General features: G+C 41.0%; 1 protein-coding gene across 2 annotated transcripts; it reads left to right on the top strand.

The window, feature by feature from the left end:
- The first annotated feature begins 1,711 nt into the window (after positions 1–1,711).
- dachc (dachshund c) lies at positions 1,712–24,982 on the top strand. 2 transcript variants are annotated; one of them, XM_055162711.1, is made up of 11 exons: positions 1,712–2,461; positions 9,598–9,707; positions 12,754–12,864; positions 16,589–16,767; positions 17,349–17,469; positions 17,555–17,683; positions 20,622–20,818; positions 21,606–21,753; positions 23,055–23,183; positions 23,361–23,465; positions 24,627–24,982. In XM_055162711.1, exons 1-11 carry the CDS (start codon positions 1,869–1,871, stop codon positions 24,662–24,664), a joined length of 1,860 nt encoding a protein of 619 aa, XP_055018686.1. In that variant the 5' UTR covers positions 1,712–1,868; the 3' UTR covers positions 24,665–24,982. The 2 variants fall into 2 exon arrangements, with proteins under 2 accessions (XP_055018686.1, XP_055018685.1); XM_055162710.1 differs by having other exon boundaries at positions 21,603–21,753.
- Positions 24,983–26,332: the final 1,350 nt, after the last annotated feature.

The following is a 26,332-nucleotide window of genomic DNA, read 5'->3' as shown; positions in this document are numbered from 1 at the left end:
AGAGGATACCCATCAGATTTTAGTTTAGAGTTAGTGTTCAGGAAGCAAGCACAGCCCACCACAATTTTATAAAAATCACTTCTGGCAGAAGCTTTTGGCTTTCTGACATATTAACATGAGACAAATGTTGGAGGTTAAAACTGAGGAATTACAGTGTTCTGAAGCAATTAGCGGAATCAAAAGAGATATTAAAATATTAATTAGCAGGGCAATGTTGAGCAAAAGCAGATTACCAGCATTTGAGCAGACTATTATGTTGTAAAATGACACTGTTGAATTGGTTTCCTCTCTCCTGGTGGATGCATATGGGTGTATATGTATTAATAATAATAGAGGGGAGCTCATTGTTTCATTCAGTAGAGTAAAGGTACAATGGCTGCAGTATGAATTAAACCAGTGACCTTCCTGTTGTGAGACAAAGTCACTTCCCACCAGGGTATCCTGCTACACTTCTAACCTGGCTCCTGTGCACTTTCATACTTACCCCATCTATTAGATCAAACACTAAACATTTTACATTCACTAAACACTTAACGGTGCCCTGACAACAATAGGTTTTAGTCAACACTGATGGCTTTATTGGGGTGTTTTCCACAGATGTACAAAGAGAGTCGTGACATTTCTTTTTGGCACGGAAAAGGCCATACTCAGCAGGAGTTATCAAAGGCAAAAAGTAAAAAGTTCGAGTTAGCTATCTCTCTCCCCCTCTCTCTCTTCCCCTGGAGATACTCATGTTAAGCATAATTAAGCAGATTTGATTAGCATCAAGCCTGGCTTCCTCTCTTGACTTTTAATGAATGTAAATCTACCATCTACATCCTAAAGATTAATTTCTGCCAATTAAAAAACACAAGAGGGCTTATTGGGGCGAGGGGGTGGGGTGGCAGGGAGTGTTAAAGTCCTTTGAGTTGAAGTACAGTCTGAGTTTTATCCTCTTCCCCCTTGTCTTATGGTGAGATGGTCTCTGGAGATCTGTGTCTCTCTCTCCCTCACGACCAAGATCATTATCAGCACAATGTTCCGTGAAAGCCACTTTGAAAGGACTGCAAGCTCCATATGTAAATGACAGTGGCAGTGTGAGTGTCTGTGTGGACCGCAGAAGGGCTACACAGAACAGGTAAAGGGGTCAATTTGTCAAACCAAGGTTATTGCCCTCAGTGCCTTTAATAGTCCATGCCCCATATGAAGGATGGCAAGGCAGTGACTTTGTTGTCATTCTGAGTCCTATTGAGTATGGCCAACGGTTAGGCCTATAGCTGTTTTATGTATTGTGGGCAACTCACTGGTCTCATAGTGTGAATAACTTTAATGCTTACTTCTATGCTCTATGAAACTTCCTAATAAAACAACTAACCTATTTCACATTTGTAATAAAGAAGCAAATGTGCTGCAATAAATATTTTATTAGGTCTATGCAAAAGTTGTAGGATTTTAATGGCCTAATTATTAAGAGTGTTACAGAGAAGACATGATTACACCCACACTAATACCTTGAGAAACATGAATGTTTGTCTGTGTGTTCGTTAGGCGTTCATAAATAAGCTTATCCAAACTTTATATAGGCTAATCTGAACTCTCTCCCTCCTCTCCCTCTCCAAGAATATGGCAGGCTCCTCCTCTTTATGATAATGTGACAGTAGCATCTCCAGCGCGGAGACAAGCCTCTCTCATTCACATTCAACTATGTGATCTGTTTTTCACACACACACACACACCCGCGCGCAAACCTTGTCTTTTCCTTGTCCGTCTTCTTTTACCTTCTCCTAAATGCGCGGTTCACTCCTGCCAAACAGCAACACTTGTTAGAAAAACTTACTTTAGACACTGTTGAATCTAAAGTTTAGTTTTTTTGAAGATTACTCTTCAGCATGACTACCATGGCATCTCCCGCTGCCCCGGCTCTTCTCCCGGCTGCACCTCTCGGTCATCACCCGACACCGAGTTCAGTGTCTCCGGCCACCAACTCTCCGCCACCTGCCGCCACTTCTGCTGCCTCGTCCCCGGCTCCTCCCGTACCTCACCCGGCGCTTCTTCACTCCTTCAGAGCAGACCTTTTACTCCCGAACGGAACTCCGCTGAAGACGGCAGGGATGTCCGGGATGTCCCTGTCCAGTGGCGGCAAACCGGTGTACGCGACCCCATCGCCAGTGGAGAGCACGCCGCAGAACAACGAGTGCAAACTGGTCGAGGTGAAGGGGGTTAAAATCGCCTCTTTTACGGTGAAAGACACGGAGCTCATTTGTCTGCCACAGGCTTTTGATGTGTTTCTCAAACACTTGGTCGGCGGGCTCCACACCGTGTACACCAAGCTGAAAAGACTAGACATCACACCCGTAGTGTGCAACGTGGAGCAGGTACGGGTGCTCCGGGGACTCGGGGCGATTCAACCCGGGGTGAACCGCTGCAAACTCATCTCCAGACAGGACTTCGAGACCCTCTACAACGACTGCACCAACGCCAGGTGAGTGCACGAGGCGCGGGACAGAGGTGCGAGCGGAAAAGTTGTTCCAGCTGCAGAAAAGTGCACTGTAGTGTACTGTCTACAACTGGGACCCGCCGGGTCTCTCGCAGCAAACGCTTTATCAGGCAAAGCTCAGGACAGGCGCGTGTGGAGACTTGGCAGGCTCTAACTAACTTGTAAGCTAAGTAGCTATCATATCAAAGAAGTATACTAAACCTTTTGTTAAGTCGCAACTTACTTTGCCCACTTGCTAAGATAAGATTACTTTAAGCTTTATGGAATAATTATTTATGGACTAGGATATCTTTCACTTCATGGCAACTTCCCTGATCGAGTTTGTATTTTTAAAAGTGACTTGGGTAGATCGTGTTTGTGATTAATAGTATAGGCTACTCAGACCTCTGTCATCATTAGCTTTTTTGTTTGCTTGTTAATATAGTTATTACTAATTAATTGCCAATTAGTGCAATGTTTAAAGTTTCATACGGTGTACAAATGCCTGAAGAATGCTATAACTTTTAACATTTTAAAAGAAAAGCGCCTTCCTTTGGATGATTTAACACCTTCACATTTTCTACTTTTATCTGGTCTGGTAATTACCATGTAATCAGATGGTGATTATTGGATTGCTATGACGATGTTGATGATAATGAATTTTAGTAATCTCAATAAAAAGCTCTTTTCAAAGTTAGTCATGTTATCATAGGCTCTAATATCTCTCTCTTAGCACTCTCTGTAGATGTCACACACACATACACTCTTGTGCACACATTGAATCTGACACTGTCATTCTGAGAAATTGATTCTTCACAGAAATTAATTAATTTTCATTTGGCCCCAAGCGGCAGCTTAAATCAGGACAAGCTCACTCACTCACTCACTGATCCTTGCACTCTCTTCTCTCTCTCCTTCCTTAATAACTTGCTGTCTTATCATATCAACACTCTTTAGCCCTGAGCATCAGAACAGAGAAGATGATTAAATGAATTCTCGGTATTTATGATGCGATTATGTAAATGAGCTGTTTTGCAGAACTCTGATGGTGACCAACTACATGGGTCATCAATCCAATGCGCCAGAGATGTTTGGATAAAGGAGCTAAATTGGCGGAGATGTGGTTTCCTGGTGCTTCAGACGAATGATGTGCAGGCCACATGCTCGTAACAGCATGGGTTTTAATACACAACAAGTGTGGATTAGCCTCACCAGTTTGGGGAGTTTATATTGTTTGATAGTTAATCCCTGCTCCTTAGAGCATGAATAATCCAATTTACACCTGTCATTTAACGCAGATAGAGGATGTGTCAAGATGTCTACCAAAAAACTTGAGACAAAAAACATTATAGAAACTTTTTTAAAAAAGATTTCTTCATGGATTTATAGTATGTGGCCTTACATTTTTAGTTTGGCTTTATTAAAATGTTTTTAAACTAAAAGTGATTGTAATGTATTTAAAGCCATCACAAGCCGGTTAAATAGACAAACATACTATTGTTAGAAGCAAGTTGTTGTTGTTGAACGGATTAACACCTGCACTCAAGCACTTGAGAGCCTCTAACCAAGAGAAAATCCAGATGCATCTTCTGGCAGCTTGGGGGATTTCTTGTGATCAGGTGTTAATGGGAATGTTGTAATACAACTAGAGAAAATACACAACCTCTGTCGCCTTTAATTATCCACACTACACACAAACAGCTTTCGTTAATGAGATCTGAAAACATCACTTTATGGGTGGCTCAGGCTCGGTTTTAGTCTGAACCCCTCCAGTTCATGGCAGTCGTCTCAACTGTCAGCTGCAATCTTTAAGAGTCTGTGGTTTCAAAAACTCACTGATACATGGACGGGAAAACTCAGGACTGCAAGATGGCAGTGGGTAAATTTGGAACAGTGGCCAACAAAAGCTATAAAAGTTTCAAGAACATCTCCAGAATATGATGTTACAGCTCTCTGACAGCACCAAGGCTCACTCAGGGTTTTGTTACTGATTAAGACAGCCATCACTTATTATTTTCCAGCCCAGTACAGTCAGACAGGATCGAGCAGAAATAACAGCCTTGTCAACTATTTTAACATGACCAACACAACACTTTACAAGTTGCTCATTATGTTCTATTGTACATCAAATTTGGTTGGAACAAGCTTTGTTTAAAATCTTTTCTTTTGTCTTACTTCTTAGTCCTTCAAATTCACACAGATCACTGACTCATCAAACCATGAAGAAGGTCCCACTTCTTCTGTGGCCAAACCTTGTTATAACTCATGCATATAGGTGATACATACGCACACACACATACTACACAGTCTCACACACGCGCATAGACAACTGGGCTGAAAGGCTCCCTGGTCACGCCTGTATGTTTGCAGCCTTTGCTTCAAAATGACATTAGTTCCACAAAGAGAACATGACGTGTAGAAGGCAACCTGATACGCTGTCCTTTTCTCTCTGCCTCACAAAGGAACAGTTTCATTTTATGTTGCTTACACACATCAAATAACCTGGGTCAAATGCTGTACGTGCACGCGCATATATCCCTATTATACACACTATTTATTTATTTGTGTCAAGTTCAGAAATGCCAGCCTGGGTGTTACGCAAAACCTGTGTAATGTAGCATAGCGGTAACATCTCTCATTACCTTACAACAAAGCGCGTCTGCATTTGTGAATAGCGTTTGCATTGACCGCACTGAAAAGTAGCACACTGCTTGTTTTAATGGACAAATGCGTATTGTGTTTTAACATTATCAATTGCAATGGTCCAAACCCTGCAATAAAGGAGGAGATTTCTTTACATCTGAATTTCAGGTGCAAAGTTTCTTTCTCAGAACAGTGACCCCATTACATTGAATGAACTATTGAAAAGAGCATTTTGTTAATACGTGATTCGCTCTATTCTTAGAAAATTGCATGGGAACCAGTGGAGATGAGCTGACATGGATTTTTTTCTCTGCCAATATCAGATATTTGTCTTGCTTTTGTGGCAGAAAAACTGATATTTTTGTTGTTAATAACAGTGTTTTAAAATCAAGGCTCACACATTGTTGTAAAGATGGAATACAGTTCACAAAATAATGTTACAAACAGTCCTATACACAAATGGGAATGATACATGTATACGTAGAGAATGAGATTGCTTTGAAGAAAATATTAGCGCGTATATGTCGGGGGAATTTTCCATATTGAACCAATACGATACCAATATCACCTCTGATACCTTGTCTGATCTATTCTAGTAACTTATGATAAATTATATTTAGACAGATCATTTTTGAAGTGTTAAAGATCGTCCTTGGATACTCCACAAGACAGCTTTGTGTGACTAAAAGACTTCAAAGCCAAAGATACAGCAGGTGTAAAACAAACACAAAAAAGTTTGCAGATTCCAACTGGTTTGTGATAAATGAGACTGAGTGACCCACAGAGTCCAACAATGGCACGCTCTTTGTCTTTCTCTGTGGCAGACTTTCAGCATTTTGGAAACTGGCAGCGGTGGGCCCGTAGTCTGTCTGAAGGTAGACTCCCCTAAAGCTATGTCCCAGCACCGCTAGCTAGCCCCATAACTCATTGTCAAAGTCAAGCATTAGGGCATGGGAGGGGGAGTGCTTTGTAAGGGCGGGGTCATTAGCTCAACTTTAACCTTTGCTCTCTTTTGATGTTTTATAGAGAAACGATGAGATGGCGCGGGCTTCCCTGTCCCTTATGACAGGTCCTAATGGAACACACACACACCTATATGCTTGTAGACACTCTTGACACCGTCCTGACCCTGGAATGCAGGAGAGGAATGCTCGGCCGTATCAGTTGAGGAGATCAGATTCTTGCCATGATCAAACGTCCTGTCTGAGAGTCTGGCTTTGAAAGTACGTGTGTAAAAAGTGTGTGTGTGTGTGTCCAAGCTGCCTGCCTCTGTCATGACATCATCACGCAAGCTTTTTCTAATAACATCGCTGCATAAAGGTTTTTTCAGCCCTCAATTTAAGGAGAAGATCACAACATCAATCTTTGCCTGACTTCTGTAACCAGCAGCATAAGTCTTCCCTGCGCTAAAGCAACAGCCATATGATTTATCAAACCGGACCGTGACGGCGAATACAAACCCGCCTGATAAACACAGATTGAAAGGACGGGAGCAAGGGAGCTGTAAACCGCTGCTAATATATTCCAAACAAAATCTTGTTTGAGCTAGTCTCCCAAACAACCCCCTTCTCATTTTTTTCTCTTCTTGCACACAAACACACAGCTGCTACCTATCAGCACCTCAGTCCCTCCAAGCCAGTAGCTGTTCCACTGTTTTGACTGTAACACTTCCTCTTCTTTCATGACTTTTCGACTCCCCCCCGTGTGTGCGTGTGTGTTAGTGGCTAAGAGAGAGATCTGTCATCTTTGCTCTGTTTTGTTTCTCTTCCACCTGTGCTAAGCTCCAGCTGCCATGTTTAGCGTTTCGTGTTTCAGGTAAGTGGTAAAAGTGGGATAGGGGCTGAACGCGATGTACGGAGCACCTCTTCTTAAAAAATGTGTGTGGAGTGAGTGTTTGTGTGGCCTAAGCGTTGGCATGAGGGAGGACGTCTGGGTGAGATTTTAATTAAAGTTTGAGACAAAGAGGTCATAAGCCACACAGCCCCCCCCTCCTACACACACCTTACACACAGACACACAATGCACTGTTTTTTTTCTCTCCCCCCTCCTCTCCCTCATTCCATCCCCTCAGCTTGATGACTTTTCCATGAAAGGCTTTTTCATTAATCCTACCTCAGGGAACCGGTGCTCTCCAACCCCTCTCACACACACACACATAAGCCAAAAGTGCGCTCGCATGCACAAACACACACATGGACCTCCCTCCATGGGTCACTTTGATGTAGCAACGCACTTGCAGACTAAACACAAAATGAGGTTTGAGATCTTAATGCCCCCTAAAATGTAACACATACAAAAGAACACATCGTTTAAGATACACAAGCGCACACACAGACACACACAGACACACACAGACACACACACAGGCCATTAATTAGTGTGTGCAAATAAACAGGAGTGAGGAAAAGGGAAGTGGATGCAGTTAAAAAAAATCCGACCACGCTCTTTGGTCTCTGTGTGTTTTATTTCCCCTGCTGCTATTTGCTCTTCCATTTGTGTTAATATGTCTTTCAAAATCAGTTGCAAAGGAATTCATCTTCAAAGTTCAAGGCCTAAAAATACATTTCCTGCTTTTGTTAAGCGCAGTATGCTACAGTAAATGGCAATGTTCTCTAAACATGAGTTAGGGGCCCAAACATGGAACTAAAGATTTTTTAAAAATTTTGTTTATTTTTACTTTGTATTTATTTAGTTTACATTTATATATTTATTTGTTAGATGTCCACGCAAGAAATTCTATACAATATTTTACTAGTCGAACTAAAATCATTTATGAATTACTGTACATTGTCTTTTTGAATGTTACATTGTTTATGTGTACACATCATGTTATTAGCCTACATACTTATTACTTACAGAGCCTACAAGATATTACTGAACCCTTGCGTAAACAGTTGTGCGATTGTTTTCCTTGGACTCCCAGGCATTTTAATTTACTCTTGCTTCGTGGGACTTTTGCTAGACCTAATTCTTTTTTGATTTGAGATAGTACAACTTTTACAGTTTTTTTGTACATTTATGTTTAAATTGGCCCTGTATCTAACTGTTCATTGTTTTGGTTGGATTTTGCTTTAGAATCCATTGAGATAAAAAGCAAAAATTCACCCTGGTCATCTATCAAAATTTAAAACAAGACCTAAAATGTTACGAAGTTTTAAAAAGTTTTGTTGTGAAGTAATATCTCTGACGTGATTCTTAAAAATACAAACACGTCTCTCTGTGGGGGCTAGAAAAATGTTTAGCATGTTCTCCATCACTCAGAGTTTCACAGATATAGTATAATCCCCTTACCTCATCCCTCCTCACTCCCCACTGTTGGTGAGTGAGCCTACCTGCGCGCGTGTGCCGTGTGTGCGTGATATCTGATGTCAGCTGTCACATCCCAGTCGGTCTGGGCCCATAATAAGAGACAATAATAACAACTCATTAAAACCGAGGGCAGGAACTGTGGAGCTCATCGGCTCATCAAATTAACCTTTGAACACTTCATACACACACACTCACACACTCGCGACGCTACCTGTTTTTTCTCACGCAGTTAGTCACTACACAATCTCTCTCTCTCTCTTTTTTGTCTCTTCCCATCTTCCCCCTCTCTCAGCCGGTGGGTGTGTCAACAGGGGATTGGTCCTTTCTGCTGGGTAATTGATGAATTATATGCAATATGCAAATGAGGCGCCATTAATCTCCTGACTGACAGCTTCGTTTATGGGGCCTTAATGACGGCTGGATTAGATTCTAATTAAAATCTGCTCAAAGACACCCCACGCTAGGAAGCTGCTACTGCTAGTCTATCTCCCCCTCTTTTTTGTACACTTTCTCCTGTATCTTCTGCCTCCTCTCAACTTCTCTCCTTCACTCCCTCCTTTCTTTCTGGCGCACTTGAGAGGCACGCACCCTTGTATCGCCCATGTCAGAGTGGTAGGAGTTGGAGATGAGCGGTGCTGCTTGTCATTAAGCCTGATGCGGCCCGTGTCATTCCCCCTGTCAGGACATTCACACCGTTTAGTCAGAGCCCATGTGATGTCTGACAGCTTTTCACATACTTCCTACACGATTGATTGAGCGTGCCCGCCTCAATCAAACCATGTGAGCCTGCCTGCTTGTCGCCCTGCTTTATTGGAGGGAGAAATTTGTGACATGGCTGGAAAATGGGGATTGAATGAACAGATGAAGGTAGAGTGGTGAGGGAGGAAGGCAAACACATTTAATAAGCAAACAAATGAATGAGTAAGCTGAACAGTAATGAGGTGCTTTATTGATGCCACAGGGAAACTCCTTTTTTGCTTGCTCGTATCCACCGGGAGGTCAGATTTGCACTACAGCAGCCTTCCCGGAGACGCTCAGGTTTCACTGTTTTGCCAGAGCAAGATCAGAGGTTTTACAAAGTGAAGGACAGTGGGGTTTGCAACTACTATAAAGGCCTCCCATTTGAGTCGCAGCGTGTGAGCCAGGTATAAAAGTGCCTAATGACTGTAAGTTTGTGTTTGCTTTTGCAGCTCCAGGCCCGGACGACCGCCCAAGAGGCTCCAGAGTGTGACAGAGGGCGGGACCCACCCCATGCTGTCCCATAGTGGGCTGATGCACGCCGGGATCATGCCCCCTACAGGTGACCACCCACTCCCAAACTGTACACAGATTACATTACGGTATTTTAAACATGCATAAGAGCATAAAGGCAAGCCTCTTCAGTATAAACATTAAAATGAGCTTGTAATAAAGAGGGGCTTTGTTTAGATGTCTCACACTAACAAATTTTGATGCATGGTATATTACTACAGAGAAATATTGCAATAAATGATCATATTGAAACTACTTTATGCCACTGACACAATAACAATAAAGCAGATCCCAGTTAACATTTTTAAATATACTGTAAAAGCATGAGCTGCAACAAAAAACAGCAGAATGAACCAATAATTAGCAATAGAAGTAATTTATTCTGCGCTATACAGCCCAAATCTTAGAAAAATCTCAACACTTATGCAAATAAATTGTACACAAGATAAATAGTGAGCCCCAAAACATAATGTTCTAGCTTTCATATATTGAACGATAAGTCGATTTAGTAATTATCATGACATGCCCAGCTTTGTTCTTAATCCTCCTGAATTTACAGGAGTTTCACAATATAATGAAAGTCAATGTAAAAGCCAAAAGGTTATGAAAACATAGCAGTACACCTTTCATTATAATTTAAGCATTCTACCATTTTGTAAAACTATTTCTGTGCATTGTGCGTTCATTCACTCGATGCAAATTCAGTGGTAATAACGTACTTCTGTAGCCACAGCTGCCCTGGAGTAAACTTAGACATAGACAAACTTTATTGATCCACAGAGGAAATTGTTTGGACACAGTAGCTCACACATCACAATAAATATTACAACAAAGAACAACAATACAAATGAAAATAATAAATTCAAAATAAGTAGCAAAAATAGAAAGAGACTGGTGTCAAAGAAGGCATGATTATATAAACGAGCAAAAGTAAAATGTACAACTATACTAATATGAAATATAGCTGGGCTATATACAAGAGGTGGATCAGGAGAAAACAGTGCAAAAATTAAACAGAGATTTACATAGGGTTATCTATTACATAAGGGTGAGTTGCTGTGAGCTGGGTTGTATGGACTATAGTATGAATGTTGACTAATGGAAGTGAAACTGCCATGCTGTCTACCCCCAAATTTATTTACTCACCATGCATTCATACACAAGCAAAGTGGGTGAATAGTCATCCCTAAGTACACAACGACAATATGCAGTGGTCCAGGTAGAAGTCAGTTGCATTTTTGGGTTGCTGGACAAACGCTCTAACCACTGTCCAAAACCAAACCAAAACACCAAAAGTTAAATGATGCCCTAAAACTTATCTGCCAATGAAGCAGTTTAATCACACGCTGTTGAAATAATGAAATAATAGATCATCCGTCCTGAATACTGTAGTTACATGATGGGGCATTTTTATCCTAATTTCCATGAAACTGCATCTTTACTCATCATCGATACAAAGAGGTACAGGGAGGCGTAGTTCTGGGAGGTAACCTGCGTGCTGATTAATAAAATTAGCATACATAGTGCTGACACACGCGAAACTACTCATAACTTGCAAGCTTAGGGTTTTTGTCCTGAAGAACTCATGTAAAGTGGTCTGTTGCATCAATAACAGATTTGAGAGACCTTTGAAACCTTAACGGTGATGTATAAAGTCTAAAGATGAAGTGCATGAAAAGTTTCCTGTTATTTAGGTGATTTGAGTTTTACATTTTGACTTTGTAGTAACATTCGCTCCCCCTGGCCGCTCTACCTTGTCACAAACAGCAGTGTACCTGGATGTAAGCAGTGCCTGTCATGTTTGTGTGTGTTGGATTTGGGTGTGTTAGCCCAAAAAAAAGAAAGGGAGAAAAGTAATTGTTGGCACCTTACTGCTCTCAAAGTTGCCCTTGGCTTTGTGCTCTTCACTGCAACCTGATCTTTTCATTCCCCGCCTCAAAAGAAGCCATTTTCTATTAGCCTCCGCTTCCTCTCACTGTTCAAAGGTGCTTGAGTGCGTGCGTATGCGTGTGTGTTGTGCGTTCAAGAGCATCTTTCTCAGTGGGAAAAGAGTCTTTTTCCACCAAAGGAGAGGGCACGGCGGCAATGTCAGTGCCACTGATTAGAACTGGCCACATGAGAGGAGAGGAAGAGACAGGCAGAGGGAGGACATTTGGGCGTAAAAGGCAGGAAAAATCTTTGATGTGATCCTCCTTAGTCGCTTTTTCACTCACACAGGCTCACGCACACACACAACGCGGTGACTTATGTCCTGCTGTGATGCTGACATTTGAAAAGGTAAAGTAAGGAGAGGGGATGGGCACAGAACAGCAGCGAGGAGGTGAGAAGATGAGAACGAAAAGAAACAATTTGTTGTGGTTGTCCATGCCACAGACAGACAGGCTATTCTGGTCATTGCAGTGAGTTATTAAAAAAGAAAAAAAAAAGAAAAAGAAAAACATGGTTGCAAAGTCACAAATGTTTATGATGTATCCACTGTCAGGAAATTAAGAGAGTTTGTTTGCTTTCCCAATGCTCAGTTTGCTCAAGAGCTCAGTTTGTCCAACTTTAATAATTCACTGTGTTTGTCTTTATTAGTTTAATTTTCTGAGGCAAGAGGGAGCTTTAAGGGTTGCTCTGTGGGTCAAACTACCTTTAGAAGTTCAAGGCACAAATTAAAAAGAAAATCACCAGCACTCCACATTCTGTCACTCTCCATTACATTTTATCCTAAAGTGCAGAACCTCTATTAGAGACTATTTGTCTTGTAATTTGCAGAGATACAGAAGTGGTTCAGGACTGTGCGGTGGAGCCTGCCTGTGCGTGCCATGCTGGGCTGTGGGCTCCTGTGTCCCTGTGTGGGAGAGATGAATGTCTTGGCTTGTTCCTATCACTGCTGATTCGCTGGCAGACTAAATGGCCAGTGCAGCGGTGCAGTCAGAATGAATGGCTGGCCTCTGTCTTCCCATGACAACCTCCTGCCTACCCACTGCTCTAATCCTCCACCGGGGCCATTGATCTGCCTCTTATTGATCCCTCCTTTTCTCTCTTTTTCCCTTCCTCTCATTTTTCTTTTCTTTTTATGTCCGTCTTACGCTTGTGTCTGTCCTTCTCAGATCTGTCTGCCCTGGCCAAAAAGATCAAGCTGGAAGCGATGGGCGGTTTCCACAGTAACCACCAGCACGGCGGGCCAAACGGGGAGAACGGCGATCACAACCCCGGATTGGGTGAGTCTCTATCCATTAAGTGACCCCAAACAAAAAAAAAACTAAAGAAAAACAAAGTACACGCCAGTGGTACTTTCAATTCTGCAACTCACAATTGTTGCTTAATGCGATGTCAATACCACCACCACCTGAAGAACATCGATATAAACCAGGATGTGAGGTCACTTCTCTTCCATTCTTCTGGGCTGGTTGCAAAAACACAATAATTTTAGCTGTCCATTTGAAGACAACATAACTTGAATTGCATTGTGCTGTAAGGCGTTTGCCATTCTTGACGATTAATACATCAAAATCCCAATTAAATATTAGCCCACTATACAACCCACAACTATAATCCTTAATGAACATGTAGATCTTTAACAGCAAGTGGAGTACAAAAACAACTGGACCTTGGTTGTTTTGACTATAAAAAGCAATTCAGTCAAAATTACACAGAATGGCACACAACTAAGCACATCTTCCAAATATTGTGGTTCGCAAGTTCATTTTTAAGTTTTAAATTTTTTTGTGTGTCATACAATTTTGAGGAAAATAAATGTATTGTGATTACAGTTAAATTTGCAATATATATTTAAAAAGTTTCTTCTGAGTTTCTTCTGACTACACATTGTAAACAATGCCGGGAGCATTAACATTTGAGAGTGGAATGAAATATCCACTGATCAATTCATAAATTACAGGACATTTTGATATATTTTTGCATTCTTTAAATTCTTTTATCTAAATAAATGCAACCTTTGTCAATTAATAATTCCCCCAAGTGAAACCGTGATTGCGAATTGCCACACATAGCACAGATGCCACCCCCCTCTGTTTCTCATGTTCAACAAATCATAAAGTAGTAATACTGAGTAACTTGAGATCAGAATTTACAGGAAGAGAACCTCGGCTTTGTGGAGTTTAATGTGCTCTCAATGTCAGTAAAAAGCCACTAATGGGCAGTGGAGTGAGAAGATGCCTTGCTGTCAAACTTTCAATTATCACTTTTCCAAAAGCTGTCCCTGGAAAGCAAAGAATCGCCTAATTTTGGAAACTGAATCCTCTTTGGCTTTTGGTAAAATGTTTTGTAGTCATATGGAACGAAAAGCGGTGCCTCTTCACTTCAACGATCCTGGCCAGCAAAAGTGGAGCACCGGTAGGCAAAAAGCAAGGGTACACGGATGATAGAGAGATGAATAAGATGAGAGGCTGAAGCCAAATCAATAGTCTTCTCTCTAATTCACTATCCTGAATGCAAACGACAAATGCTGGACAATCGATGGCGGAACGGACACATGCACACACGCACACATGCACACGCACACACCCACACAAACAAACGCCAGCCGCCACCCCCACTGTTATCGACAGGTTAAAGCGACATCAGTGTGTTTAGACAGATGACAGGGCTTATGGAGGTCTGGGCGGAATACACTATCAACCTGGGACATAGTCATTATATGTACCGCAAGGTTGAAAGAGAAGAAACTGTCCTTACTGCAGGCCTCCTCCTCCTCTGGTTTGATTCTTTAAATCATTTTTGAAGTTGAAGGAGGAAAGTGGTCAGGAATCAAAAACCTGCTATGTGGTAAGATATATGGAGAGTCACTGATGTCGCCCTCAATTTACTTGTAAACAATAGTCTTTCTAAAGAACATCCACAATAAATCAAAATTTAACTAAATCAAATTAAAACATCTTTTCTAATTGAAAGATATAAGCAAACATACAAAATAAAGTCAGAAACATATTAGAGAACTACAACTAGAGATGTTGTCCCTCACTTAAATTTTAGTTTTACATATTTCAAAATAAATTAAACTAGATTAACATTTGTGTCAGTAATTAGTCGTTACATTTAACTTTTTTGCGATGTTTATTTCATTAATGTATTTATTCAGAAGTACAGGAATTCTTCTTGACAGTGTGTGCACAACACAGACGTGCTTAATTCGGCTACAATCCCACTTCAAAACATCCAGTCTAGTATGGCTTTAAGCATTGTTTACCATCCTGTGTACTCAGTTACAACTGTCTGCATCTGTGTGCAGTTAGGTGGCATGGTTACCACCAGCTATTATAAACCTGTAAAGCTTAATCACTGTTAATGATAGAGTCAAGTGGAAACACACACATACATACACACACACACACACACACACACACACACACACACACAGGCATTCACACACTCAAACACACACATACTGAGCACATGCATCAGCTCCATACACATACAAGCACAATGTGTTTTTTCCATACCGCCACCCACAGCCTTATGGGAAGGATAGGGCCTAGCAGCGCTTTAACCACTACAAAGACAATCTCAGATTACACACACGCACACACTCACAAATGCTGAGTGTGACACCTTATGGGCCGGGGAAGAGCGGGCAGCAGCCATTTCTGCATTTAACAAGATCTTCTGGGAAATTTACAGTAACTGTTTGTTTACAGTAATGGTTTGTTTGGATAAACATAAGAGAGGCACTTTGACTTTTGATGTTTTTAATGAAACATAAGAGAGAGTGATGGGAGGGCAGAGAAAGTGAGAAGTAGGGTAAGGGGGGTTAAGGAACATCAGCAAGAAAATGAAATTATGGGCGAGGTAGGTGGGGGCGGTGACAAATGGAGCGTTGGGTCCAGACCAAGGCTTAATATTTGGACTTGGCTCCAAGTTGATTGTTGGAGCATCTGGTTATTTAGCTCTATTCACACAGATCTTTTGTTTGGATTGGTTTCTGCTCTGGGCAAGTGAGGGACTAATCTGCCAAATGCACAAAGCACCGCACATATGTCCAGCGAACCCAACTCATAAAGTCAACGCCTCTCCCTTTATTTCACACTTTTCTCCCCTTTTAATGTCTCTCTTGCTTTTCTTCCCCCTTTATTTGTTTTATTTCATAATCTCCCTTCGTTGGATAGCCTTTTTTGTTTCCATCCACTCGTGCTATTATTTGTGACAATTGTGCGGAATAGAGTCCAAGATTTTTGCCTTTGTGTTTATAATTACCCGGCGTGCATTGCTGGCCCAGCACCAGGTCTGCCATCAGCTTCTTTTGTTCCACTTCCTCCCTGTGTTTCTTTTGTTTTTGTTTTTCCTTTTATTAAATGATAAATATTTATGTCATTTTCTCCCCCCTCAACAGGATTGTTTGTTTCATGAATAGAGGGACCGAAACAACCCACTGGGGTGCTGTTGAGCGGAAGGATTTTCTTTAAAGATAGTAGTTGCATGTCTTAAAGATAGGAGAGAGAACAACAGATTGTCCAAGATAATAAGAGTTTGGTTTGACTAAAAATCTGCTGGATTATTGTCAAGAACTCCAGGGCACGGAAAAGTAACTCAGGTTTGAGAGCCAGGTAAAAAGAATCTCCATTTTTAAAGTGACACTTCTGTGATGTAACTTTTCAAAGTCTTCATTCCAACCACCTTTAGAAACTCCACCAGTGATGTCTTCTTTCTGGTGCCTCTTTTATCACACATGCATTCTTACTTTGTGCTTTTTCCTATGTGGTTTGGATAATGAGCATCATCACAGAGAAATCCTGTTAAGCATAATATCGGTTTAGTCAAGTGAGAATCCTCCTTTGATTTCAGCACACACCACAGTAGTGAGCCGCACAAATGATAAATACAAACTGAATACATGACACCTGTTTTGTATCAAGGTGCTATATCTCCCCAGACCTTTGCCTCATGATTATTGATTCTAACCTCCACTTTTATACAATTTCTTTCTAGTTCTTGACCAGCTACCCTTCATGATGATGTCACATCCTCTGATCCCTGCCAGCCTGGCGCCGGCCTCCGTTTCCATGGCGATGGGCCAGATGAACCGACTGAGCACTCTGGCCAGCATCGCCAACGTGGCACAGCTCCACGCCAAGGCCCCCTCCAGGGCTCCCACCTCCGTCATTAAGGTGAACTCCGACTCCCATCATCCCACGGGAGCTGACCACTGGCCACAGGTTTTGGCTTGAAATCTGGCATTTTTAATTGGCCAAAATGGGCCAACCGTTATACAGATATGATTGATTAGTTCCACTTCCCTCAATATTGGATATGTCCTGGGACTTCCTCAATAACAGTTCTGCAGTTCACGTCACTGACAGTAAAAGTTAAGATGCAATATATTGCGATGGTTTTACTTTCTGTCAATTTGATCCTTACTTTCCATTAAGTAAAATCTGGTAAGAAAATTGCCAAATACAAATTTGCTGTTAAATACTATTGTTATATTAATTTGTTAGCCATTATTATGATAAAATGTTTGACCAAAGTATTTTTCCACTGAAAGGCCTTGCCAAAAGAAGGAAGTACTCTCCGGATATCACTGGTAACTGCATCGTAATAATAACGATCAGGCCATTGTTTTTCAGATGCGTGGCTTGGAACTTAACTACAGAACAAAGTTTATGTGCAACACACTGGAACACACTCCACAATGCTTTTATCCGGCTCTACTTCTGTCCATTTATTTGTTTCTTTTTGTGGTTCACAGGAGCGAATGCGTGATAGCCCCTCTCCCTCCCCTTCGTTGGAGGATGGTCAGATGTCATCTAATCATAGCAGCAGTGTGTCAAGTTCTCCATGTCACACAGAACGCAATCTAGAAATCTCACGTACGTCTTATAGTCTTGTAGTCTTATAGTCTTCGGTATAAATGTATAATAGTGACAAACTGTCCATTTTTTATACCATTTATAGACTCACTTCATGATGGTTTATCAAGTCATGGAGTACTGGGCCATTCACCCAATGTGGTTCAAGGCACTAGAGACACAGACTCTTCTCTGGATTACAGCAAAGAGAGCAAGAGGGGACACCCTGACAGAGGTGAGATGTGCGCTCAGCTCAGCAAACATGACTTTGGGTCAGTAATTAATTATTAATTACATAACTATGAATTAAGCTCACTGGCACATCTGTATTGAAGTATGTATGTTAGAATTTACAATTGATTTATACATGCATAACCCAGGATTTTTAAATAATCTATGTTTATCAATATTCATGTCAGCTGGCACAGTGAAGGTGTGTAGTTTCGTTCTTAAAACCACAAGTTCTTTCTCACCCACTTCTAGTATATAAACAATTTTCAGTAAAAAGGACTCAACATATCCAGTTTATGATCCTATGTTCAATATATTTACAGCCCAAAAGGGACTCTCTAACAGACAAACTGAGAAGTGCTGTCCTCAGGTCTCCGTCTGCCCCAGTCTCACTAACTCTGCATAGTAGTTGAGAAAGGGCTCCTAATAGGTTGACAAGAGAGAAATAATTCAGTAACAAGTCGATAAGGATTCGACTTCTCGGGCGGCTCTGCTCTTTCACTCCTCTTCTCTGTAGGTGTTCCCCTTGGTGTCCCGCTGTGAGCAAAAACAAATAATTCTGGAAAACAGGGCTCCATTAGACCAGGAAGCAGTGTTACATTAGTGAGCCATTTGCCGGGCCGCGGCCTAACGAGCCAGGCGGCCTCCCGCGCTCTCAGCTGGACCTCATCTGCATAACGACCACCTCCCTGTCGTTAGGGCCAGCGTTGCCACGGCGCTGCAACGTCAGTTGTTTGGTTCTCTCTGTCAGGGAGGTTTGCATTAGCTTAATGAGGACTGCTCAAGGACAAACAGTCAGCAGAAATCTACAGCGCGAGAGAGCAGCAAGTAAGAGAGAGTTTGTATGTATATGCACGCGCGTGTGTAAATGTATTCTTCTACTGAATGGCATTATTCTGTAATCGAATCTAAAATCACAAAGCAGCACAGGTAAAGTTTCAGATGCTGTCAGGTATCTGTGAACATATTGACGAAGCAGTGATGGCATCAACGACGTGAATGCCATGCATCACACGTTGCATTTATGCAATTGATTTCCAATTGATTTCCCTGCATGCAAATGAAATACATGTACATTTGCCGGATTGCTTGCTTTTGTGTTTGACCTAGAACACGGGCGCTCAGGTTCATCCCTGAGTTTCAAAGAGCACCTCAGCGCTGTCATTCTGTCAATCTGTTGTATGATAATCTCTAAGTGCATGTGCGTGTGTGTGAGGCCGTTTTGGCTGTGTGTGCTGTTTCAGTGGTCTTTGAACAACGTATCCATGCAGCAGAGATCAGAGGCCATCCCTGACACCTCACTCCCATTAACCAAACATCAGCAGAATTTTATTCTCTCTCTGTCTCTCTCCATTTCTCCCTCCCTCCTCCTCTCTTCCGCTGACTGGCAGTCTTCACATGGTGAAGTTCATTAGCCCTGGGGACGTGGGGCAGAGGGAAAAGAGAGATGAAGTTGGGAGAAAAGAGAAAAACAGACAGTGACCTTGGTTAGGGAGATGGGTAAATGATCAAACGAGCTGGCAGCCGTGTGTGTGTGTGTGTGCTCATGCCAAAATGTGTGCGCGTGAATGTGTGGTAAAGTAGGCGTAAAACAGTAACTCAATAAAGGATCAGTCACATCCAAGGAGCCTGGGGAGCCCATGCTGCTGACTGCGCACTTTAACGGCTGTGGATGTGTGTGTGTCTGTATGGGAGCCACAGGAGTGTAGTTGGATGCCCTCCGCTGAGTTCGCCAGCACCTGCTAATTACCTTTCTCTACAGAGCAATGCTTTTAGCAAGAAAGAGGGAGAAAGTGGAGGAGAGGGGGGCATTGCTTCTCATCTGTGAAACACCTTGAATGTGACAGTTGCCAAGACATGAGGCCGAGGCAGAAAAAGGGAGGTGGGTGGATTTGGAGCAGAAGATGCTGTGGTCAGCTAAGTGGAGAAAACACTGTCATTTGTCACAGACAGAGAAAAGTGCCAGATATCACATCGCACGTTCACACTTGTCTCTGCTCCAATAACCGCCAGGCTCCCAGGACATCTTGGTCCTCAGTGGCTCAGATGACAGTGAGCGCATAAAGTGAGCAACTGCTTGGTGAAGTAAAAAAAAGCACAAAACGGCTAATCTTCATCTGCCTCACCGGCACGAAGCAAGAACACGCAGTTCTCAGGTTTACAAACAGATGGTCATCCATAATGCAGCTTCTTAGCAGTTTTTATGGGAGATGTCAAGCTGTGATGCATTATCAATAGGCAAAGTGCCATCTAATAAAGGCTAACCACATTTACAAAACCCCAAACCAGAAGTCTGGTGTTTGTACACTCACAGGCACGTGGGACAGTTTGTGTTAACATCTATTTGTTTTGTGCTCAATGGTGTGTATGACAAAAAATGCCTCAATGCAAAATTTTGAGTACACTATCAGAAATAAAAATTGCTTTTGGTGTTGCTTCATTAAGCATTTTCCAGAATAATTTACAGGTTTATGTCAACACTACCACTCAATATTAGAGCATTTTCTCTCTTCATTTATTAAATATTCCAAATATTATAGTGATTATTACATGACCTACCACACAGTGCTAACACATTTTATTAATTTCTTTGATTTATTAGATTTTCTTGTTTGTTTGTGTGATCCTTCAGTTTTTTGATGGAACCCTAAAAGTGTTCACGTGAAAAACACTATCTGGTTAACAACATTTTAAATGATATTCACTCGTAACTTTATGCAAATTATTTTTAATGCATAATTAAATCATTGTCATGAACCCCCTATGATAGCTTAGTCTAACCACTTAAATATCGGGTAATGTGTGCTGTAGTACCTCTCTGTGTCTGTGCTCATCCTTGTGCTTATTAAAACAGACAGATGAGGAAGTAGACCTTTAAAACCGATATAGCCCTGGGAATATTGACTGGCTTCACTCCATGTGTCTTCTTCTATACCCTGCAGATAACAGCTCCTTGGCTGCTCAGACGACCAGGGAAGCCTGTGACAGACAAGTGTACCAGAAACCCCCATCAGGCAGGGAGGCCTGTGAGCGCCTCTCTTACCCTGCAGGACAGAAGCTCTCAGCAGGGCTCCACCATGCTCCCTTCATCTTCCCTGAAGGCCTGTCCTCCATAGAGACTCTGCTCACCAACATCCAGGTGAGCCTCTGCCAGGGTTTTATTTTGATAATGGTCCACATGAACTGAAAACCATCCTATGGGATTACCAGAATGGTAAATATTAAACCAGTCAGAGGTTTGGGATAAGCAGTAATTGGGCTGGGCGTGTGCTGACCTGCTTCTCAAATTTATATCTAGTCTTTGTTCATTTGTAGATACAATGAAACCAGTCTTTTGCGCTATTTTCAATACAGGGAGTTGTACGTGTGAGCTGCTAGAATTTATCAACAATTTCATTGTTTTCTTCTTTATGGGTCACTCCATAATTTAATATGCAGTCGTACAATAATCAATACTAGAGTGTAACGCCCCTTTCCAAATACAATGAACAACAATGAAAGAGGCTTCTAGAAAGTTCATTGAAAGGTCTCTGAAAGTTTTTTTTTTTTAGATGTTGTTTTTGTTTTCTGTTTTCTTTATGTGTGTGAAAAAAAAAATAAAAATAAATCTTCTTTTTGTTGACAGAGTCCAATGTGCATGCCTTTAAAATAAGTAAACTGACTGAATTTGAAAGGTGAAATAGAACTAAACCATGAAAAGAAAATATTTAAAATAGCCAAAACATTTATTTACCATGGATCAGTAGTTCTGAAATACAGAATTTTATTTTCAAATTTCTCATACTATATATACTATATATTTAAAAAAAAAACATACTTAATACAACAAATCTCTACATTTAATCCTGTATCCTGTATCCCATAATCCCAGTCTCAGATCGGTGTCTGACCTGTTGACGTGTGCCCGCCTGTGTGTCTCCAAGCAGGGTCTGTTGAGGGTTGCCATAGAGAATGCCCGAGCGCAGGAGAAGCAGGACCAGCTGGAGCGGACAGAGCTGAAGATGGAGCTGGTCCGAGAGCGAGAGTTGAGGGAGACGCTGGAGAGGCAGCTGAGCGTCGAGCAAAAGAACAGAGGTACCAAGCAGGAAATGCAAAACCACAACTCATTTTTGATTGCATTGTTGCTTTTGTTTCCTCTTTTTCCCCTTGTATTCAAGTCTACCCACGGCATTAAATTTCTCTTCATGGGTGTGGACTTCTATACACACTGACATTGTATTGATTTTCACATAAAAAGTCTTGACACTTTTGCTGTATAGCTTCACCTAATCCCCCACCAAGCTGCAAGGACTTCTAAAAGCAAGAAAATCAGATAAGGAAGTGAAGACATATACTGTATATTATCCCTGAAAGGCTTTGGCAGACGAGAATTAGGCCGAAGTTACCAAATAAATCATGTTAAAAAGTGTCATATAGTAGGCTATGTGTAAAATAAGAATTACAGTTGTTATATTGTAATAATTTAACTCTAATTCAAAATAAAAATGTGTCCGCTCACATGAAATACAAATATTATCTATGCATGTGGCAAGTTTTACTTTTCAAGAAATATGCTGATTTTACACACTGTTGGCTGCATCAATACTTGGAAACTCTCCAAGGTCTTGGTGAAGGGCATTCTGCATTAGACAGAGGCGACAGAGCGCTGATGTTTAAGCTTCACATCTGCTATGACTTATTTATTAGAAGCATCAAATTTGTGCTAATATTCAAAACAAGTGAGTCATAGACCAACTCAATTAGCAATTTACTGAGCAATCTACTGAATGGATCTATGTCAATAAATGAGCATTTTAAGTATTTTCAAAGTAAAAATAAGAATAATAATAATGTAAAAAGGTTAAAAAAAAGAATCTCATGCAAAGATAGACAGTAATAGACAAAAGCACCAAAACTATTATAACTTTTAAAGCTCTCTCCTCTTCAGTATCAGTATGTACAAATATGTGAGGGCCTGCACTTTTTTGTGCTGTATTTTGTAATAAGTGTCCTTTGTAATTCTAACATTGCAACTCTACCTATACCCTTGGATATGAATACAAACCAGATTGCAGTACAAATTATTAATTATTCATATTAAGTACTGCAATTAAATCCAGTATTCTTAGTAATTTCTGTTTTGTGGGTTTCTTTTTAACCACTTTCCCAAAAATAAATACATAAATAAATAAATAAATACACAAATAAATAAATACAATTTTAAAACTTGCTAAACAGCTTGAATTATGAACAATAAAAATAAATAATAAATAATAAAATAAAATATATGGATAAAAATGGGCAAGAAAATTATGTTACCTGGGAAATGCAATATTGTAGTTCAGACAAAGCCCATGTCAAACATGAACAGTCATACATGTGCTTTCTCTTTCTAGTTTTGATTCAAAAGCGTCTAAAGAAGGAGAAGAGGAGTAAGAGGCGACTACAGGAAGCTTTGGAGGAGGAGGTGAAACTGCGAGACCAGGCGGAGCACAGCCTGCTCCACAGCGCCCCCACACTCTCAGGTACACACATCATCTCTTTGTAAACATCAAGACTTATTTGTTTGAGCCGTAACTCACCAAGCACTAGCGCTATTCTCATTTTCATATTAAATGTCACCATGCCTTGAGTACAACACAGGCTCGACTGTCCATTAGCCTCTAATTAAGTGTCTTTATGAATTAATGACCAAACTACAGGCCATCAATCATCAGCGGCCCCTCCCCACTCAGAGTCTGTGACCCAGGACGTGGAAGGGAGCAAACATGATGACAACAGGCTGGACACTAAGGCAACAGCACAAGGTACAGCTGTCTGGCCCCTAACAAAGCATACTGCACAACAACCACACTTACTTTCTATTCAGACTTTTATTTGTTATCTTGAATCGCTGTTGCTGCAAAAGCACTCTAGGATTCAATTTGGTTTAGAGCAAAATAAAAGACAAATCCAAGTTAGAGAGACAATTTTACATTTTTATGTGCCTTTGGACATTGTAAACTGGATTTAAAAGATTAAGCATTTGCTGAAATTGTGGTTCTGGCAGATTTCTCAAAGCAACTGCATTTTCAACCTTTCCTCCCCTCTGAACTTGTGGGGAATTATTAACTTATTAACCATGCTTTTGTGAATCCGGAACCAGTTTAGGTGTTTTCGGTTTTCCTCAAATTTAGAGAATAGTGTGATTTTATTTTTCGGTGATCCTTTATTTGGCTCTAATCAACTGGCTTGTGACAACACATTTCATTATTTCACCTGCTCTCTGCATTTGATGCTTAACTGACCAGTGTACTGGAAGGGTTTTCAAAGATTTCTCAGGGAGGCCGCGCCTCAGAAATTGACCAAAATTAAATGAAGCGTGATGCAGTTCACTGAGGCTGCTGCTTTAATGGAGATGGGCATTTAATATATTTATTTCTGCCATCATTGTTGCTCTCACAGTGATAGATTAATGAGAAAATCCCCAAAGTAACATGTTTTAATAGACAAAAATAGAAATGCACATGATCTCTCGCCCGCTTCCATTAAATGAGAGCATAGTCCAACCCCTCCTCTGCTCCGTGCCGCTCCAGGACCACCTTACCAGAGAGCTTGCTTGTTCAAAGGCAATTTTTAATTGAATGTCAGTGAAGCAAGAAAAGAACTGGCCACTAATTAACGGCTGTCTTAATTGTCCTCATGACGAGTTTGTTTGGACATCATTTGCATAATTAACACCCAGTAATAAATCATTTAAAGGGGGATTGTCTGTCAGACAGCAGGGCAGGAAGCAATTCCTTTGTGCCAGGAAGTTTTATCGAAAAAACATGGATCTGAGCCCAAAGCACAATTCCCAGTTCTTCCCTAATCATGGCTGTATATTAATGATCTATGGTTCATTTACTTGACCTTTCAGATTTTTACTCTTCACAGACTCTTCATACATAAAGACACTGTTTAAATTATCTTTTTTCTGTGTGTTTCAGAAGGTAGAGTGTTTCTTAAGACTACTGGCCTGTACTAAACATATCATGGATGAACTGAGAAGACCGAAGCCCCTTTTACTAATCTCTGACAGGCATTTGATGACCACTCTCATCCTATACATTTCAGGGTGACATTTTATCTTTTTCTTATTTAATTTATTACACTTATCACTGGATCTCTGCTGTAGTGAGAACAGTTCTCTATTCTAATGTGTTTCAATGTGTTTCTTTTCAATCAAATTTTCTGATCCTACAGTAGTTAAGATGAACATAGTTGTTTTCTGTCAGTGCTGTTTATCTGGACTCAGTCGATGAATATAACTTGTAACAAGAGTCGTGTACATATATAGTCATCACTTTTCGTTATTATCATGAATATAACAGCATGTTGTACAGTCAGTAAATGACTTGTATTGTGAATGTTATGCAGTAGTGCAGTTTGACAATACAAAATACAAATCCTTTTTATGAATTTGTGTCTGTGCTTTTTCTTATCTCCCATCCAGCTTTATAGACATATAAAATGTATTTATAGCATGATTAACTGTTAAGTTCATTTCTAAATCTTGTGAGCTGAGGAGAGGCTGTTTAAGCACACGCTGGCTGCACTTGTGAGTGTAGCGGGAGATGTGTCATTGATTCTAGCTGCATCTCCAAAGCATACACGTAAGTATTGACACACAGACAGGGGGAGGCCAGAAGGGTCACATGCTAGATGTCCTTTAGTGAAACATGTTGACAATGCACTATCTCCCTGTGTGATGGGCTTCTTCTACTGTGTGTGGCCCCTGAGGAGAAATTCACTAACAGCCATATGCAAATGTTGCTTTAAAAGAAAACTTATATTATCTTAAATATAGTCTGGAGTTATAATCTACATATAAGTTATAATTGGAGCAGAACTTTTTGGTTAGATTAACTCTATAGAGATCATTTCTTCAATAAACATTACACTTTTCAAAGCCCTAACTCTGTTAAGAGTTGCATTAACAGATTGTATTCTAATGGGCGCTTGTCTAAAAATTCAATGTGCCATTTCCTGGACTCTGGCTGATAAGCTGTGATGCAGGAATAAAACAATACCTTTGTCGCTGACACCTGAATAGCAATGATTCACATAAATGAATGAGAGAATGAGCCATCAGCTTTCAGATGACCACCTCAGAGCTGTCCTGACTAAAAAGGTTTGTGACTTCATTCAGCGCTGTGCTACTCTTTCACGCTTGCTCGTATCTCTCTTTCTCCTGTCACACATGCACACACATTTGCCTCACAACTCACAGAGTTGCATTGTCCTGCCGAGCGATGTGTAATGGAAAAGATAAATGGAGGATAAAGCTAAGGTGACAGGACAGAGCATGCATGTGTGTATGTGCATTTGTGTGAACCCGTATGTGTGCACTGCACAACAGACCAGCAAACCATCTGCTCATCTCCTCTTAATGAACAAAGCAAACAGCAGGAGTCAAGGCTGTCTCCAAATCTGGAGTCTCTTTATTGGTAAGCACACACATGCGCGCACACACACACACGCACCCCACACACACACATGTACACACATCTTTGTGCTGTTTAATCTGATTATCTTTGATTGAGAACAGGGGCAAAGCAACCTTTTTAGACCTTACTCCTACATCAGTGACAGAGAAGGTCTGAAACACAATTAGCAAGCTGTTCCTGAGTTCTGCTTTGCAGTCACATCTGAC

This window comes from Boleophthalmus pectinirostris, unplaced genomic scaffold (assembly GCF_026225935.1).
Source record: "Boleophthalmus pectinirostris isolate CB_2022bp ecotype Guang Dong unplaced genomic scaffold, ASM2622593v1 HiC_scaffold_5, whole genome shotgun sequence".
NCBI lineage: Eukaryota > Metazoa > Chordata > Actinopteri > Gobiiformes > Gobiidae > Boleophthalmus > Boleophthalmus pectinirostris.
Note: the sequence above shows the minus strand (reverse complement) of the source record. Positions and strands in the feature narration are given on the sequence as shown.

Coding starts and splice junctions, on each gene's coding strand:
- dachc (XM_055162710.1), top strand. CDS start 1,869: ATGACTACCATGGCATCTCCCGCTGCCCCGGCTCTTCTCCCGGCTGCA. Junction 17,470..17,554: donor ACGCAATCTAGAAATCTCAC/GTACGTCTTATA, acceptor TACCATTTATAG/ACTCACTTCATGATGGTTTA. Junction 23,466..24,626: donor CACTAAGGCAACAGCACAAG/GTACAGCTGTCT, acceptor TGTGTGTTTCAG/AAGGTAGAGTGTTTCTTAAG.